We start from the raw sequence: 15,943 nt of genomic DNA on the forward strand, positions 1-15,943 counted from the left end.
ACTTCGGAAACAAAAATAAATTCTCGGTACAGACTCAATACTGCGGGTCCATTTTGTCCACTTATGGTAGCTTCATTCAACTAATTACGGATGACATCAGCGCTTTTTTGCCAAGTTGAGAAAGGTACCGGCACCTACCAATTGGGAAAAATGTGCGCGAAAAACCGACATTGGAAACAATTGCGCCGTGAAATCTTCAGACTGGGAATTATTATTTATTTAATTGCTTGGTAAAAAATGCACAAACCAATTCAGATTTTAATTAGGATCATGAAACTTCATAGGTACATTGATCATGACTCGCAGATGACCCATATTGATTTCAGGTCATTAGGTAAAAGGTCAAGGTCACGGTGACCCAAAACAGTAAAATGGTTTCCGGATGATAACTCAAGAACGCCTATGCCTAGGATCATGAAACTTCATAGATACATTGATCATGACTCGCAGATGACCCCTATTGATTTTCAGGTCACTAGGTCAAAGGTCAAGGTCACGGTGACCCGAAATAGCAAAATGGTTTCCGGATGATAACTCAAGAACGCTTATGCCTAGGATCATGAAACTTCATAGGTACATTTATCATAACTCGCAGATGACCCCTAATGATTTTCAGGTCACTAGGTCAAAGGTCAAGGTCACGGTGACTCGACTTAGAAAAATGTTTCCGGATGATAACTCAAGAACGCTTACGCCTAGGCTCATGAAACTTCATATGTACATTGATCATGACTCGCAGATGACCCCTATTGACTTTCAGGTCACTAGGTCAAAGGTCAAGGTCAAGGTCACGGTGACTTGACACAGTAAAATGGTTTCCGAATGATACCACGAGAAAGCTTACGCCTAGGATCATGAAACATCATAGGTACATTGATCATGACTCAAAAATGACCCCTTTTGATTTTCAGGTCACTAGGTCAAAGGTCAAGGTTACAGTGCCAAAAAACGTATTCACACAATGGCTGCCACTACAACTGACAGCCCATATGGGGGGCATGCATGTTGTTTTACAAACAGCCCTGTTCAAACGCAGTTAATGTACTTTTGAAACGAAAATTGATGACATTGTCCTCTCCTTCTGGAATTTTTCAGATAGCAATTAGGAAGTTTTTAGTTTTTCAACAATTTGGAAAGTGCCTTTTACGGATTAGTTTTAAAGAAGGAAAATAATCGCTGGATATAGTATGCGATTTTAAATCATAATAGGCCCGCGCAAATCTGTTTGTACCTGTCGTTTTGTGATTTTTGTCCGAAAGCCCTCGTATTCCGGTTTAGGTCTTATGTGTCACTGTCATAATCAAAGTACTGACAGTACTGGTGTGACGATGCTTTTGAAGAGGATGGATATAAAGCATCAATTTAAGTCTATCTATATCACCACAATTGTTTATGTTGATACGAACATTTGGGTACGATAAAAATTTGGGTACGAAAATTTTGGGTACGAAAACAAATTTGGTACGAAAAAAATTGGCGTACGAAACATTTTTGGTACGAAAAAAAGTTTAGGGGTACGGGGAAGTAGTACCCGTGGGTAACTTGACCCATTGAGCGAAACTGGGAGGCGGGTCACATTCTTGTTCATTAAGTATGGCAATACCTTCATGATGATTCTCGAAAGTAGGTATGAGCACATAGCCGGACCATGTGAGCTCAATCGTATGACTATCCGAGTTCGCCCACGAACATATGGATAAGTTAACTAATAGCGAAATGACCTTATACATGTATATGCTGAAATCTAACAATCGAACGAAATATCAAACATGGTATGTACACTTAGGTGGTTATGTAATTTCTGTTAGAATATCGTATTCAATATGTAAATTTTAAATGATTGTGCCCGCACTTGAGTTTGTTGCCTTGTTTGAGTCTATACGCGCCTAGGCTGCACCCAGTCTGTGTATTTGTGTTTTTCCAAGGTAATGAGTTACCTCCGCGCTGAGGCTGCATAATGTTGGGACCCGGAGTGTGTCCAGCACTCCTACCTAATAAGATTAGATTGACGACAGTTGGGACGAATTTTGAATGATAGCTGCAATTTCCAGCTATTTGTTTTGTACTGAAATTCTTTTTAATTTTTATATGGTCAAATGCTGCGGGGGGATGAGATTATCCGGAAAAAAACACCTGCCCGGAATGGTGACCACAAAACAGACAAAATATAACATTGCGCCGGGAGCGGGAATCGAACCGGTGTCGTAAAGGTGAAAAAGCGAATGTCCTTACCACTGCGTTAGCGGGACGGACAATTACGCAAAAGAATGTTGTTATATTTATATATATCATAGCAGTGCAGCGTTTACAATTTGCAGGTTCGAAAATGTTCGCATTCTTTAGTTTTGTGATCACGTAAAAAGTTAATATTACGTGTTTTATTCGCAATTTATTTACTAAATCGAGAACAAATATCAAACAAAATAGAGAAAATATACAGTTGTGTCATTGGTCCATAAAAATAAAATGGATGTAAAATTACTAATTTTAAATTAACGTTCTGATACACTTATTGAATCTGTTTCCCCAGGATATGCTGTTCTATTAATATTTACCTTTATCAACACGAACGACAACTCTGCTAGGAGAATGTTATCAATGAAAATCAACGAGCAATCTCCTTCGCTGTGGCGAATGCCAAGGGAAGTAACTGAAAAATCGAGTTATCTCAATCGGACTGGCTCGGTCTTTTACATAGGTTCCCATTGTGAAGAATTTTTTTACTGGTTATCAAACCTTAGACGACGCTGTTCCAGCATCGTCAAAAATTACCTTATAAAACAAGATTTTATGTCATATGTGGGGTAAGATGTTCCTTCGAAGGCTTACATAGTGGAGATGGAACACGGGTATCGGAAACTCGCTTCTGATTAAAATCGACGTCATGTATATATTAACTATGTGAACATAACAGTTAACAGAAAATGTTTACCCATTAATGGTAATATGCTTTGTTTGCCTATTCATCTCCAGCCTCGCTTTAACGATGTGTTCGTATTTCAAGAGTGACCGCTTATTGTCCGAACATCACTGTTGCAAACACAATTAGCATCCGCAATAACTAAGAGAAAACCGTGTGTGTAAATTTACGCTAGATTCTACCTGTTGCCAAAAAGGTTAATCGATGTTCATGTTGACCGCTGCTTGACTCTGGAAAAACCTATAGACGCTAATAGTTAACCATGTTCTTGGCAACCTACAGAAAGAAACCGCATATTTGAAGGAGAGCTCGACCCAAAATTAATTGTCGAAACAAAAAACAACATATTATCATTTGTCTTTCTTGTTAAACGTACGTATTAAACGCCGTCCAGGTTGTAGCCGGTGTCGAGCATTTCATGTGATCTGTCTGATAATCGTAAGCTAGTTTCTTCAAAGTATGATCATGCATCATACCCTTCACAGATTGTAGGAAATACACTGTGCTGATATATTTTTCTGACTTGCGACATTTCTCAACTTGGGTATCTGATCTTCTTAAAGTTGTCCAAAAGCAGAATTATTTAATAAGAATTGGGGACAGGGTTTTTTAACCTTATATAACAGACGCCGAATATCGGCGTCTTCCCCCACCAAACTAGTCTGGTTTTTTCCCGTTTCAGAACCAAAAATTCCCCCCTTAAAAAAAAAAGATGTGTCTCATGATTATAATATCTCAATTCTATTTCAATTTAATCTTGCCAAACAAAATAAATTATGAAAAAACAATGAATACAGTGCAAAAATGTACAAATGTATTGTAATAATGAGAGAGTAAGTAAACAAATCCCCCAAAAAGGGAAACGCCGCGAACATTCCTACGCGCACAATTTTTCCCCAAAGTGGAAAATCCAGCGAAAATTTTCCCCACATAAGGGCTAAAGGCCCCTTCCCCCACAACCGAAAAAAACCCTGCTTGCATGATGTCATCTAAGATAAAAAATGCGCATTGATATAATGTTTCCTTGTATGATGAATTTAATATTAGTTTTATCAATTCAATCGGCAATATTGAGGCCTAAGTAATTCAACTGTATGTTTCATTCTCGCAGACAGAGACTATAAAGCACCGAGGAAGATGAGGCTTATTTATTGAAAATATAAAAACATGTGTTAACTTCACTATAATAACAACTTTCAATAATATGTTAACAGCTCATGATAATGCAGTATAAACAAACGATCATGTTTTGAGTTAGTGTTTAATTTTCGCGGTTGTCGGACAAACTCTGGTTCTTGTTAGCTGCTTAGTCAAATAAGTTCGAACTACAGGCACGTTTCAGTCCATTCTGCCCACGCGATAATGCGTTGATTCTGACTTTTCATTAATTGACGTACTATTTGTGGGTTTTGCATTTAAATACACACAACGAAATATATACTTAATATGTAATTACAAATTGCCTATCTTTGTATTCTGTTATTGTATTATGCAGTAGATATGCTTGGTAATTTTGCTATGCCACACAAGCGATCACTGCGTGCAATTAACATAAAACATTTAGCAATAGACTTAAAAAATATGACATGACACTATCATATATTGCTTGTTTTCAGTACCAAATTTAGCATTACACGTGATTTATATTCCTGTATGGACTTTCAAACTAAGCATAACGAGTGACCAAAGCACATTACATGTATGAACTATCAACATAAGCGTACCAACATACTGCATGTTTGGACTTTAAGCTAAGCATACAGTTTATTGCCCTGTTCAGCCATCGGTACCCATCAATAACACAATCTATTCGACAGGGAATATCAATTGAATGATTGTGCTTATTTCTTGTTTTATGTTAAGATTTCGATCTTTTTGCTACATTTCGTCGCTTGATTTCTTTAGTGCTCTAACTTCCATTTTCATTTTTGGAGAAAAACGCATGTAAAGGTGCAGTACAGCATTCACCCGTGTGTAAAAATGTGGGAGATAGAGCAAAATGGAATCGAAAAACTTCTTCTGTGACAACTGAACCTTGAATCCGATAACGTCATATTAAAAATCTCGTTCTCACGAACACAGCGATATAAAAAACTCATTTTTGAAAAAAGGGAGATAGAGCACTATAGCAATAAAGCGACGATTTGTTAATGTACACTAAAGTAACTAACGCGGCTTTTATTACGCGTTTGCAACTCACTTTGCTACAGTAGATCGTATTCCCTTAGTTAATTTTAAATTAACTTACATTAACTTTAGAAAATATGTTTATTTGAGATCAAAAATAAAATAAAAAGGTGTTTAGCCTACCTTCCTACCCTGTTGTTTGGGAGATGTTAGTGCAAAAAGCAACATTTGTGGCTTTATTATCCAGACACCTCAGTGCACCATTCTGGCACCTGTCATCATGTAATACATCAGACTCTATGCATACAAAAAACTTGCGCAAGGAATATCGACTTTATTTGTTAATTGGAACTAAGAAAGTATAACAAGAACATTATATTAAACCCTTTACACTTTTTCAGCTGGTCCCACTTCACGCATGACCAGTCTCGCTCCCGGGCGTACCGCTGGGGCGAGGACGGCCTCCTGGGAATCACGGACCGCCAGTGCCGCCTCTGCCTCTCCCTGGCGCTCTGGAACACCCGGGACCCCATACTGAAAGAGAGATTGTACGGTCTGACCGGCCATCAGGTATGGATATTTTCACGAATCAAAAGCAATATAATTAAAACGACCGGCGTCGGAATTAATTTTGATTGAATTTTCATCCTATACATTTAACAACTTTAACTAAGATTTCTCAAACATTTGATTTATCTAACAACATGATCCGCCATATTAGTGAGACTCACATGTTCACTATTAATATATGCACCGATTCGATAATATACCACAACCTGCATTGATTAATATATAATATATTGATTCATATTTTTTATGCAAATTACAGGCGTCGATAGTATCGAAAATTGTGTAAGGTGAATGCATTACACAGTATTACTCTACTTGCCATCGCAGCTAGTCAGAGACAAATATTTACAATTATCTGTTGTTGATGTAGTTAATTTAAAGTGCACGTTCAATAAGTAGTCGTTGTATTGTAATTGCAAAACAGTTTATGTTGCTAGGGAAACCATGGCGAGGACGTGAAGGAACTGTATTACTACCTGGACAACACGCCCACCCACTCGTACATGAAGGCCCTCTACAAGTACCCGCAGGCGGAGTTTCCGTACGCCGAACTCGAGGCTGAGAACGCGCGACGCGGGGTCAAGGACCCGGAATATGAACTGATGGACACAGGTGAGAGGTTTTTGTTATTCAAGTGAGCTCACCTGATCACGAAGTCAGGAGTTTATATTATATCGTTGTAAATCTTCTCTTCATTATTATGCCCCCTTCGGAGAAGAGGGGGAACATTGTTTTGCACATGTAGGTCCGTCCGTCGGTCCGTCGCGTCGGTCCGTCGCGTCGGTCCGTCCGTCGGTCGGTCCGTCCACCAGATGGTTTCCGGATGATAACTCACGAATGCTTAGGCCTATGATCATGAAACTTAATTGGTACATTGATTATGACTGGCAGATGACCCCTATTGATTTTCAGGTCACTAGGTCAAAGGTCAAGGTCACAGTGACTCGAAATAGTAAAATGGTTTTCGAATGATAACTCAAGAATGCTTATGCCTAGGATCATGAAACTTCATAGATACATTGAACATGACTGGCAGATGACCCCTATTGATTTTCAGGTCACTAGGTCAAAGGTCAAGGTCACAGTGACTCGAAACAGTAAAATGGTTTCCGGATGATAACTCAAGAATGCTTACGCCTAGGATCATGAAACTTCATAGGTACCTTGATCATGACTGGAAAATGACCCCTATTGATTTTCAGGTCACTAGGTCAAAGGCCAAGGTCACAGCGACTCGAAATAATAAAATGGTTTCTGGATGATAACTCACGAATGCTTACGCCTAGGATCATGAAACTTCATAGGTACATTGATCATGACTGGCAGATGACCCCTATTGATTTTCAAGTCACTAGGTCAAAGGTCAAGGTCACAGTGACTCGAAATAGCAAAATGGTTTCCGGATAATAACTCAAGAATGTTAATGCCTAGGATGATCATGAAACTTCATAGGTACATTGATCATGACTGGCAGATGACCCCTATTAATTTTCAGGTCACTAGGTCAAAGGTCAAGGTCACAGTGAATCAAAACATTTAAATGGTTTCCTGATGATAACTCAAGAATAATTAGGCCTAGGATCATGAAACTTCATAGGTACATTGATCATAACTGGCAGACGACCCCTATTGATTTTCAGGTCACTAGGTCAAAGGTCAAGGTCACAGTGACAAAAAAACGTATTCACACAATAGCTGCCACTACAACTGACAGCCCATATGGGGGGCATGCATGTTTTACAGACAGCCCTTGTTTAAATTAAAAATTATTTGCCGGTGGACAATCATCACAGCTTGAGCTGCAGAAAATGAAAAAAACACCGGTATACATGTATTTAAAAAAGAAACGCCTTTACACCTTAATACCGGTATATTTCAGGTTGTTTTAACAGTCTTTGTTGTGTTTTCTTATATTATTTAGGAGTGTTCAACGAAAATCGCTACTTTGACGTGACGGCCGAGTACTGCAAGAACAGTCCCAACGACATATTGGGCCGATACACGGTGGTGAACCGAGGCCCGGAGCGCGCCACCGTGCACGTGCTTCCCCAGCTTTGGTACCGCAACGTCTGGGACTGGGGCGATGACTGCGAGGTTCGTATCGCAGTGCGTTGTTGAATTGCTTTTGTGTTGTGTCGTTTTTTAGAGACTTGTTTACACTGACTCGGTCATGTGTGCTTATTGTCGAATACCGGTATATGATATAATAATTATCTGCTATTTGTTCTTTGTATATCTTGCTTAACAGTGAGATTTTTTTTATACAAACAGTAAAATTAAAACTGTTGAATACTTTAACGTAAATAGAACAACGTTAGCAAACCTGTATGCCGACCTTTAAACATACCATGTTTTAGAGGAATTCATTTTCTTGGACTCAATTACCTGCGAGGATTGCGAATAACGAATATGCGGAACTTATAAGTTGAGCTGAATTACAAAATATGATGTAAACGACAAAATAATTATTTAATGAATATTTAGTGGCTTAAAGGACCTGTTCAAATTTAAACAATGTGTTGTGCTAGGAACAAAATAAATGTTAAAACTCGGGAAAAAAAGATAACATTAAAGATATGCCTGCTCTGCGGTTCGCACACTGAAACTCTAGAAATGAAAACTATCGCGCTACCACTAAACCATGTAGGCGTTTTAATTTGCATGCTATGTTAAAAGCTCTGCCTGCAATAGAAATGTTTGCTTAAACATCGACGACTCGTGTTTCAAAAGCTTTATTTTTATCCGATTTCGATCGACAATATTCAAAAATAAACATATATTTTTAATAGTTTTCTTAGTCATGATTTTTTTTGTTGCCTGTTTGATTATGAAACATGCATTTGTTAGAATACCCATGTGGTATGAAACATGCATTTGTTAGAATACCCATGTGGTATGAACAAAAAAGATTTTACAGTGAATAAGTACGTAAAAAGTGGTGTGAAGAAAACAACGGAATAATGTTGGCTAAAATATATTGTATAATACCAGTATTTTAAGAGAAAAGTTTGTGATTTCGGCAATTGCAATGCTTTGGATTAATATTCATGACTAAAAGTATATTGTCATGGCTTGTAAATGTATCTTGTTATATGTAACATGCCCTTGATGTTACTCTTTTAGGCATATGTGGAAACGAAGCCAATCTTACAGAAAGACAAAAGCGGAAGAATACGCTGTGAACACCCATCTCTAGGTACATTAGTGTCTTGTTCTGTAAAAAATTGGCAATATGCATGTTCGTAAAGTGTCGTCCCAGATTAGTCTGTGCAGTCCGCACAGGCTAATCAGGGACGACACTTTCCGCTTTTATGGTATTTTAAGTTTCCACGAAGTCCCTCCTTACCAAAAATCAAGTTTAGGCGGAAAGTGTCGTCCCTGATTACGCACATGCATTAAGCCCAGTTTTCTCAGAACACGACTCAATTGTGATGAATGTGCCCGTCAGTGGTGAAGCGTCCTTAGTAGACACCATGGCAGCTTCATTAATATACCTGTAGAAACTATTGGACTGTGCAGTTTATCACACTAGTTTGCGCCAGTCTTTATTTTTCGTAAAAGTGGCACACGTTTGTGTGTATGGGTGTTTGTATAATTCTGATAATTTGCCAGTGTGTATAGCGTACGGCTTTATACGTACTTATCTAATGGAATGGCCGGTAGCTCAATCATGTATTGAAAACATTATTTGAACATAAATTAACACTATTTATGAAAAAAACAAATAATGTATTGCTGCTGTGTAAACGTTAACCCAGTTATGCCTAGCGTCTAGAAAAAAAGACTTGGCAAACAGCGTAGACACAGATGAGACGACTTACGTTGCGGCGTCTCATCAGGGTCTGCGTTGTTTGCTTAAAGGAATTTATGTAAGGAATATTCTAAATATAGAAAAAAATATACTAGACATCCCTAATTTTGGAAATAAATTGATCCAATTAAGTAAGATGGGAGAGTCCATTAGGCATACATGGGTAAAGTCACGTTTCTACTATTAACCGAATAATGCGAGCTTTACTATTCACCCCATGTTGGATCGCTGTATGCGTCTTCATAATTATGTCATATCACTGTGCCTACTCAACATTTGCCAAAGTTAACATTAAGTCAAAATTTACTAGAAATGGCGCTGCAGAGGCCGACGCGTATCCCCACGCCGCATGTTTGACCCAAGGGCGCCCCAGGGTTGATCATGGGGCCATGCATAGTTGAGATTGACTGTATTGTCATAAGAGAAGTTCAGTATCAATTAGAAGTGAATGGGTGTAAAAATAAAGAAGTTATAGTAAAAGGCAATTTTGGGAGGGTGTGGCCTATGTGGGCGGGGTGCCCCAGGGTTGGTAATGGGGCCATGCATAGTTGAGATTGACCGTATTGTCATAAGAGAGGTTCAGTATCAATTTGAAGTGAATCAGTGTATTAATGAAGAAATTATAGTAAAAGGCAATTTTGGGCGGGTGTGGTCTATGTGGGCGTGGCGCCCCAGGGTTGGCAACGGGGCCATGCATAGTTGAGTTTGACCGTTTTGTCATAAGAGAGGTTCAGTATCAATTTGAAGTGAATCAGTGTAGAAATGAAGAAGTTAATGTAAAATAACCTAAATTTTTTTATAGTAAATGGATTTTTTTGGTGGGTGTGGCCTATGTGGGCGGGCGCCCCAGGGTTGGGATTGGGGCCATGCATAGTTGAGATTGACCCTAATGTCATAACAAAAGTTCAGTATCAATTTGAAGTGAATCCGTGTAGAAATGAAAAAATTATAGTAAATGGAAATTTTTGGTGGGTGTGGCCTATGTGGGCGGGGCGCCCCAGGGTTGGGAATGGGGCCATGCATGGTTGAGATTGACCGTATTGTCATAGGTGAGGTCCAGTATCAATTTGAAGTGAATCGGTGTAGAAATAAAGAAGTAAATGTAAAATAACCTAAAAAAATGAGTGATAATTTCTGACGCGGCCCCACCCCAACCCCTATAACTTTTGACCCAGGGGTCAGATCAAAATTCCAAATAGTGCACCGTCGCACATATGCTCATAGCTACCATGTGTGTAAATTTCAAGGTTCTAGTGCTTTTAGTGTAGGAGGAGATAGTGGCCAGGACGGACGGACAGACGGACAGACGGACGGACAGACGGACGGACGGACGGCGGAGATCACCACAATATCCCCACCTTTTTTTCAAAAAGCGTGGGGATAAAAATGTAAGCGATGGTCTGACGGAAAACATTTACTCTTTAAGGTAGACATGTTTCTTGTTTGTTTACAGCATTTCAACCACATCTGTTGTCTGTTGTATTATGTTGCACACAATTTAAATATAATAGTGTTATGTAATTGCGAGCGAAATAACAGTCATCTAAATGAACCTTACTGCATTCATGCCAAATATCATCTTGGTGACTCACTCCTTTCTAAATATCGTTTGAACATTCTGAAGTCAACGGTTACCGTAAGGTTTAAAAAAATCTTTGTGACCATCATAACAGTTATTTTATTGGCGACTTTGATCTTATGATATAATGACTTTTGTAGCCACAGTCTCAACATCCGGCTTTAGCAATATTTATTAACGTTGATGACCTCTGTATGACCGCTGTGTCAAAGTGCTATCGTAGCGACATGTATGCCCTCGTTAAGCGCTGTGTGACCTCAAAGTGTCTATGTTATGACCTCTATATAACTTGTCCCAGGCAAAGTGCAGGAGCGGTACCGTCTGAACAGCATGGACACCTATGTAATGGACCTGGACTGTACTCATAACCGCGACCTCCATGACGGCCGAGGATCATCCGCGAAGCAGGGACTCAACGTACACGACGAAAGTAGGTCATCTTGGTGCAGTTTTTGGTTGATTTTAGAACAGCCGAGACATTCGTGCGCTTTCTAAATGTTTATCATTGTGTTGGATAATTCTGTTGAATATGTAATTTCTTCTTATTGTTTCTTTTGCACTATAATTTTCAATTTTGCTCTGGTACTAAGGTTTTCACCTTAATTGACCTTTACCAAAGGCAAAAAAAATGTTGGAGAAAATTTCCCGCCAGAAGACCTGAATGAAAAACTGGAATTTTCGCATTTGTTTAAAATACCTTTACTCAGCAAAATAGAACACCTTCTTTCTGGTCTTCACACAACGTTACACGATGATAGGAATAATTGATGGGCTATCTTTGTTATGTAGTATTTAAGTTAATTTCCACTATTTATGTAGATGTTTTCATATCGCACATACAAACGCTATTGTCGAAATATCAATATATGCAATAAAGGAATAATCAGAAAAAAATCAGCAACATAAGTCTTTTCTTAAAGTGTATTGACAATCGTTGTCAACAACAAAAGCCAATATCCGTTAACCAAGGTGCAGGATCAACGGGGTTCACAGATGATTACACACGGGCTGGACATAATGAAAACACCGTTAAGAACTAAATTGTTGCAAATATCTCAAGTTATACAAATATGTTTGCCAAAGTTTTAAGGGCATAAAACACAATTTTTCTTGCAGTGTGTGCCGATATCCTAAGTTTAAGAATACATTATTGAATACGTCTAAATCGGTGCCAAAATTTCACGTTGCGTGCAGCATAACCGTTTTAATGAATGTTGTAAACATCGAACGTTTGGCCAAGAACACAGGTTTACTAAATTGTCTTTTATGCAATAATAATAAGAATAATAATAACTTTATTTCATGATCAATTCACATTAAGAAATAATTTATTTCTTTGTTTTTCTTTTTTGTTGTTGAAAAGTTCGTTGAAAAAAGCACCACTAAACAGCGTGTTTACACCAGTTAAATAAAGTCACGTGATCTTGCACCCTGTAAACGCCGTTTATTTAAAAACAACAACAGATATTTCCGATTAATTAAGATCATCCTCCTTAAAACGTACACTGTGGATTTGCGGTCTTCCATTTCATTTTTGTTGCAATTTGTTGTTCTCCTTGTATGTCCACAGGTGTGTTTTACTTTGAGTTTGGCCCGGATGCCGACGGAAAGCAGGTCCCTGTGATATTTACTGAAAATTCCACAAACTACGAGCGTCTTTATTGTGTGAAGAACAGGGCGCGATATGTGAAGGATGCATTCCACGACTATGTTGTCCAAGGTACGGCAGCTTTATGGAATTTAAAATTAATTAATGCAAACCACAATAATTGTTATACGCTATGCTTATCATAAAGCTGGGTGTATTATAATATCGGATCCTTGTAATAATAAGAACAATAGCGAGCATGTTTCCCTAAAAAGGTTATTTAAATCCATTTAACTTCTTTTCTGCAGGTCACGGTTTATTATCGATTCAGTTTTCCATGCGGAAATCTCTCGCCGTCTATAAAAAATAAGAACAGAACTTTTATGTTCTGTTCTGTATAAAAATAAGAGTTAGCATAGACGGTTGTTTTTATGTATTATTCGTACTATGTTTGTTGTAAACGTCATTTTGTCGTGTTTATTAATCACAAGGAAATCATTTTCCCTTACAGATAAGAAAAACGCTGTCAATCTCAAATACGGGACAAAATGTGCCGGCCAATACATCCTTGATCTTGACCCCGGACAAGGGGCTGTGATAAAAGTGAGGCTGTATACGAGTTCAGAGGCTCCGCCGGGGGAAGCCTTCACTGGAGAATTCGAAGATATATTTAGAATCAGGATAAACGAGGCTGACATGTTTTATGACGAGGTAATACTATTATCATTTGTATTTGTCGCAGTCATACTTTACTTATTAAGCGCGCAGTTGTGTTTAGACAAAACTCAATTTAATTCCTTTTGTTACCAAAATTGTCTATCCGTACAATCTACGTTGAATTTATATATTAATGGAATGATTATGCTATTCCTTTACTAATTTAATTATCGATGCTGATCTATAAAAGCTTGAAAACATTTTATGTGCGGTAAAGCAAAAATGTATGTGCACGTCTTTGTTGTATTAAATGGTTAATTGTTTATTCCAGGTATAAATTATTTACGTAATTGTTTTGTTGATGTTGATTGAACCGCCGGAAAGTGACCTGTTTATACGAATGTTTAATTGCAGGTGATCCCCACCCGTAAGAAACAGGAGCAGCGTATTGCGAGGCAGGCGTATGCGGGTCTCCTTTGGAGCAAGCAGTTCTACTACTACATCTTGAAGGGTAATATACAAAATATCACCATTTAATAGCCCAGACGGTGTCAGTATACCTACAATAAAAGCTGAAAGCAATGTGTTCTTGCTAAAGGACCAATAATCTTATGTAAATTTAGCCTTCTATGATCTCTACGCCTAACGATTACAGTTTACGATACTTATGTATAATATTAGCCAATGCCGAATTCGCATCAACTAACAACTAACGGGTTTTGAAGATGAATGTGAGTATATTCACCGATTGAAATTGATTTGTAATGGAACAGTTTGAGCAGCATATGTCAAGAAGGCTGTGTTTCAATGGACGGCATACCTTTACAGAGTGTTAAACGTTAATTTGTTCTACCCAGAGTGGCTTCGCGGCGACTCCAACCAGCCCCCGCCGCCCCCTAGTCGGGCCTTATGGGGACGCAACAAAGACTGGACCCACCTATTCAATCGTGACGTCGTCTCCATGCCGGACAAGTGGGAATACCCGTGGGTACGCAGAGCAAAGTTCGCCGTTTAGCGTTATGACCACGAGTATTGTTCTAGTGTACATAGATTTGCTTATTTAGTATGTACAATTCATATTATCTGTATTAAAGGTTATAGCAATAATACGTTCAGAAAGAAATACGAATAACTATAAGAGTAGCATGATTGGTCGCAATAACGCACTCAATTTGCGCTCAGATAAACATAAAGCCGAAAACCTTTTTCGACTTGTCAATGCTTTTTATATTCTCGAAAAAATACAGTAATCAACTGTAAAATGATTTTCGCCGATGATAATATTTCGGAAAACTGTTAAGTGCTGAGTTATTTCTGTCCATCAGTACGCTTCGTGGGATCTTGCGTTCCACATGATCGCCATGTCGAGGGTGGACATCCAGTTCGCCAAGGCACAGCTCGTACTGCTGCTGAGGGAGTGGTACATGCACCCGAACGGACAGGTTGGGCTGAATGCGACAAGATTTTCTTAGATAATGTTATTACATTTGTAAATGAAAGGGACTTTTTCACAAATTGGCAAATTGACAATTTAAAACAATAATTACATAGATTCAAACTAGACTTTATACATTTAAAATAAAACAAAAATAGCTCTCCTGACTCAGAAAAAAATGTTTTTAAAAGTTTGTTTATTTATAATTATCAATAGAAATCGGAAAAAATAATAAACATCCACAATTTAGCAAGCACACGTATTTACATAATAGCTTCAAAAAGACCATACAATTCAAAAGCCTTTGCGGTAAAGTGGTATCGCCTTAGAATATGCTTCTATCGGTCACGAGTCCAAACCTCACATTGTTTGTTTTCCTTTAAGTAACTTTAAAACTATTCCTAATATTAGCTTTTGATGCAAATTTTGTTAGTGTCTTTGTTTAATAAGGAAATCTTTGAGAAAGTCTCTTTAATCGGAACTCGTTTTTTTTTTCAAGAAAGAAAATTGAGGTTCTCTTCTTTACACTTAGTAAATTCAGTCAGAGCGATATTGTGACATTAAGAAATATTGACTCTTCTTTCTTGCTGTGTGCTTTGAAGTTGTTTAAGTCAGTGGTGACTTCAGTAGCTGTTTTGTTGTGACGAATTGCTTTATTACGTACTAAATATTCATTATTATAGAAATGTATTTAAAAACACATTGCAAGCTTTGTCTACCGAGGCACAGGGACAATACCGAAATGCCACTGTAATCATTATGGCGTTAGTAAATACAAGCTTTAAATTGTGTGACATATAGCAATCATTTATAAATAACATTTATTATAAAATATCGCCTTCAAGCTTTAAAGCTGTTGACAGATTCCAGCGTACGAGTTCGCATTCGATGACGTTAATCCTCCTGTGCACGCCTACGCAGTCCTCAGGATCTACAAGTTCTCCGGTCTAAAGGGTACGAGAGACGAACAGTTCCTGGCGCGATGCTTTCATAAACTCGTCCTTAACTTTACGTGGTATGTTGTTGTTGTTTTTTTGCTTTATAGACTTATACATTAATAAATTGTCATAAATAAATTACCATTATTATAGTACCATATTAATGTTTTACTTTCCGTTCTGGAATCACGTTATTTCGATTTTGGTAAAGCCAAAGGTAAATTGTAGTCGACGAAACCTTCTGCCAACTGCGTTCTTTGGTAGCCTTGCGTCTCGTGTAATACCTAAGCACGAAAGCCTTTCGACAAATACATACTC

The 15,943-nt window shown here is 38.1% G+C and overlaps 2 protein-coding genes across 3 annotated transcripts in view; both read left to right on the forward strand.

Moving 5' to 3' along the window:
- Positions 1 to 15,943, forward strand: part of LOC127838498 (uncharacterized) — a 68,112-nt gene that overhangs the window by 713 nt on the left and 51,456 nt on the right. The gene's annotated exons all lie outside the window — the stretch shown is intronic.
- The window catches only part of LOC127838481 (uncharacterized), a 68,817-nt gene that overhangs the window by 603 nt on the left and 52,271 nt on the right, over positions 1 to 15,943 (forward strand). For both annotated transcript variants that reach the window (XR_008029832.1, XM_052366278.1), the window contains exons 2-12: positions 5,449 to 5,617; positions 6,055 to 6,229; positions 7,539 to 7,711; positions 8,741 to 8,813; positions 11,306 to 11,437; positions 12,578 to 12,727; positions 13,107 to 13,306; positions 13,667 to 13,763; positions 14,110 to 14,240; positions 14,578 to 14,694; positions 15,551 to 15,702. Coding sequence is in view for 1 of the 2 variants with exons in the window: in XM_052366278.1 (XP_052222238.1) it covers positions 5,449 to 5,617; positions 6,055 to 6,229; positions 7,539 to 7,711; positions 8,741 to 8,813; positions 11,306 to 11,437; positions 12,578 to 12,727; positions 13,107 to 13,306; positions 13,667 to 13,763; positions 14,110 to 14,240; positions 14,578 to 14,694; positions 15,551 to 15,702 (1,569 nt within the window). In the remaining variant the exon portion in view is untranslated. The remainder of the gene's footprint in view (positions 1 to 5,448; positions 5,618 to 6,054; positions 6,230 to 7,538; positions 7,712 to 8,740; positions 8,814 to 11,305; positions 11,438 to 12,577; positions 12,728 to 13,106; positions 13,307 to 13,666; positions 13,764 to 14,109; positions 14,241 to 14,577; positions 14,695 to 15,550; positions 15,703 to 15,943) is intronic.

This window comes from Dreissena polymorpha, chromosome 1 (genome assembly GCF_020536995.1).
Source record: "Dreissena polymorpha isolate Duluth1 chromosome 1, UMN_Dpol_1.0, whole genome shotgun sequence".
In the NCBI taxonomy this organism is placed as follows: domain Eukaryota; kingdom Metazoa; phylum Mollusca; class Bivalvia; order Myida; family Dreissenidae; genus Dreissena; species Dreissena polymorpha.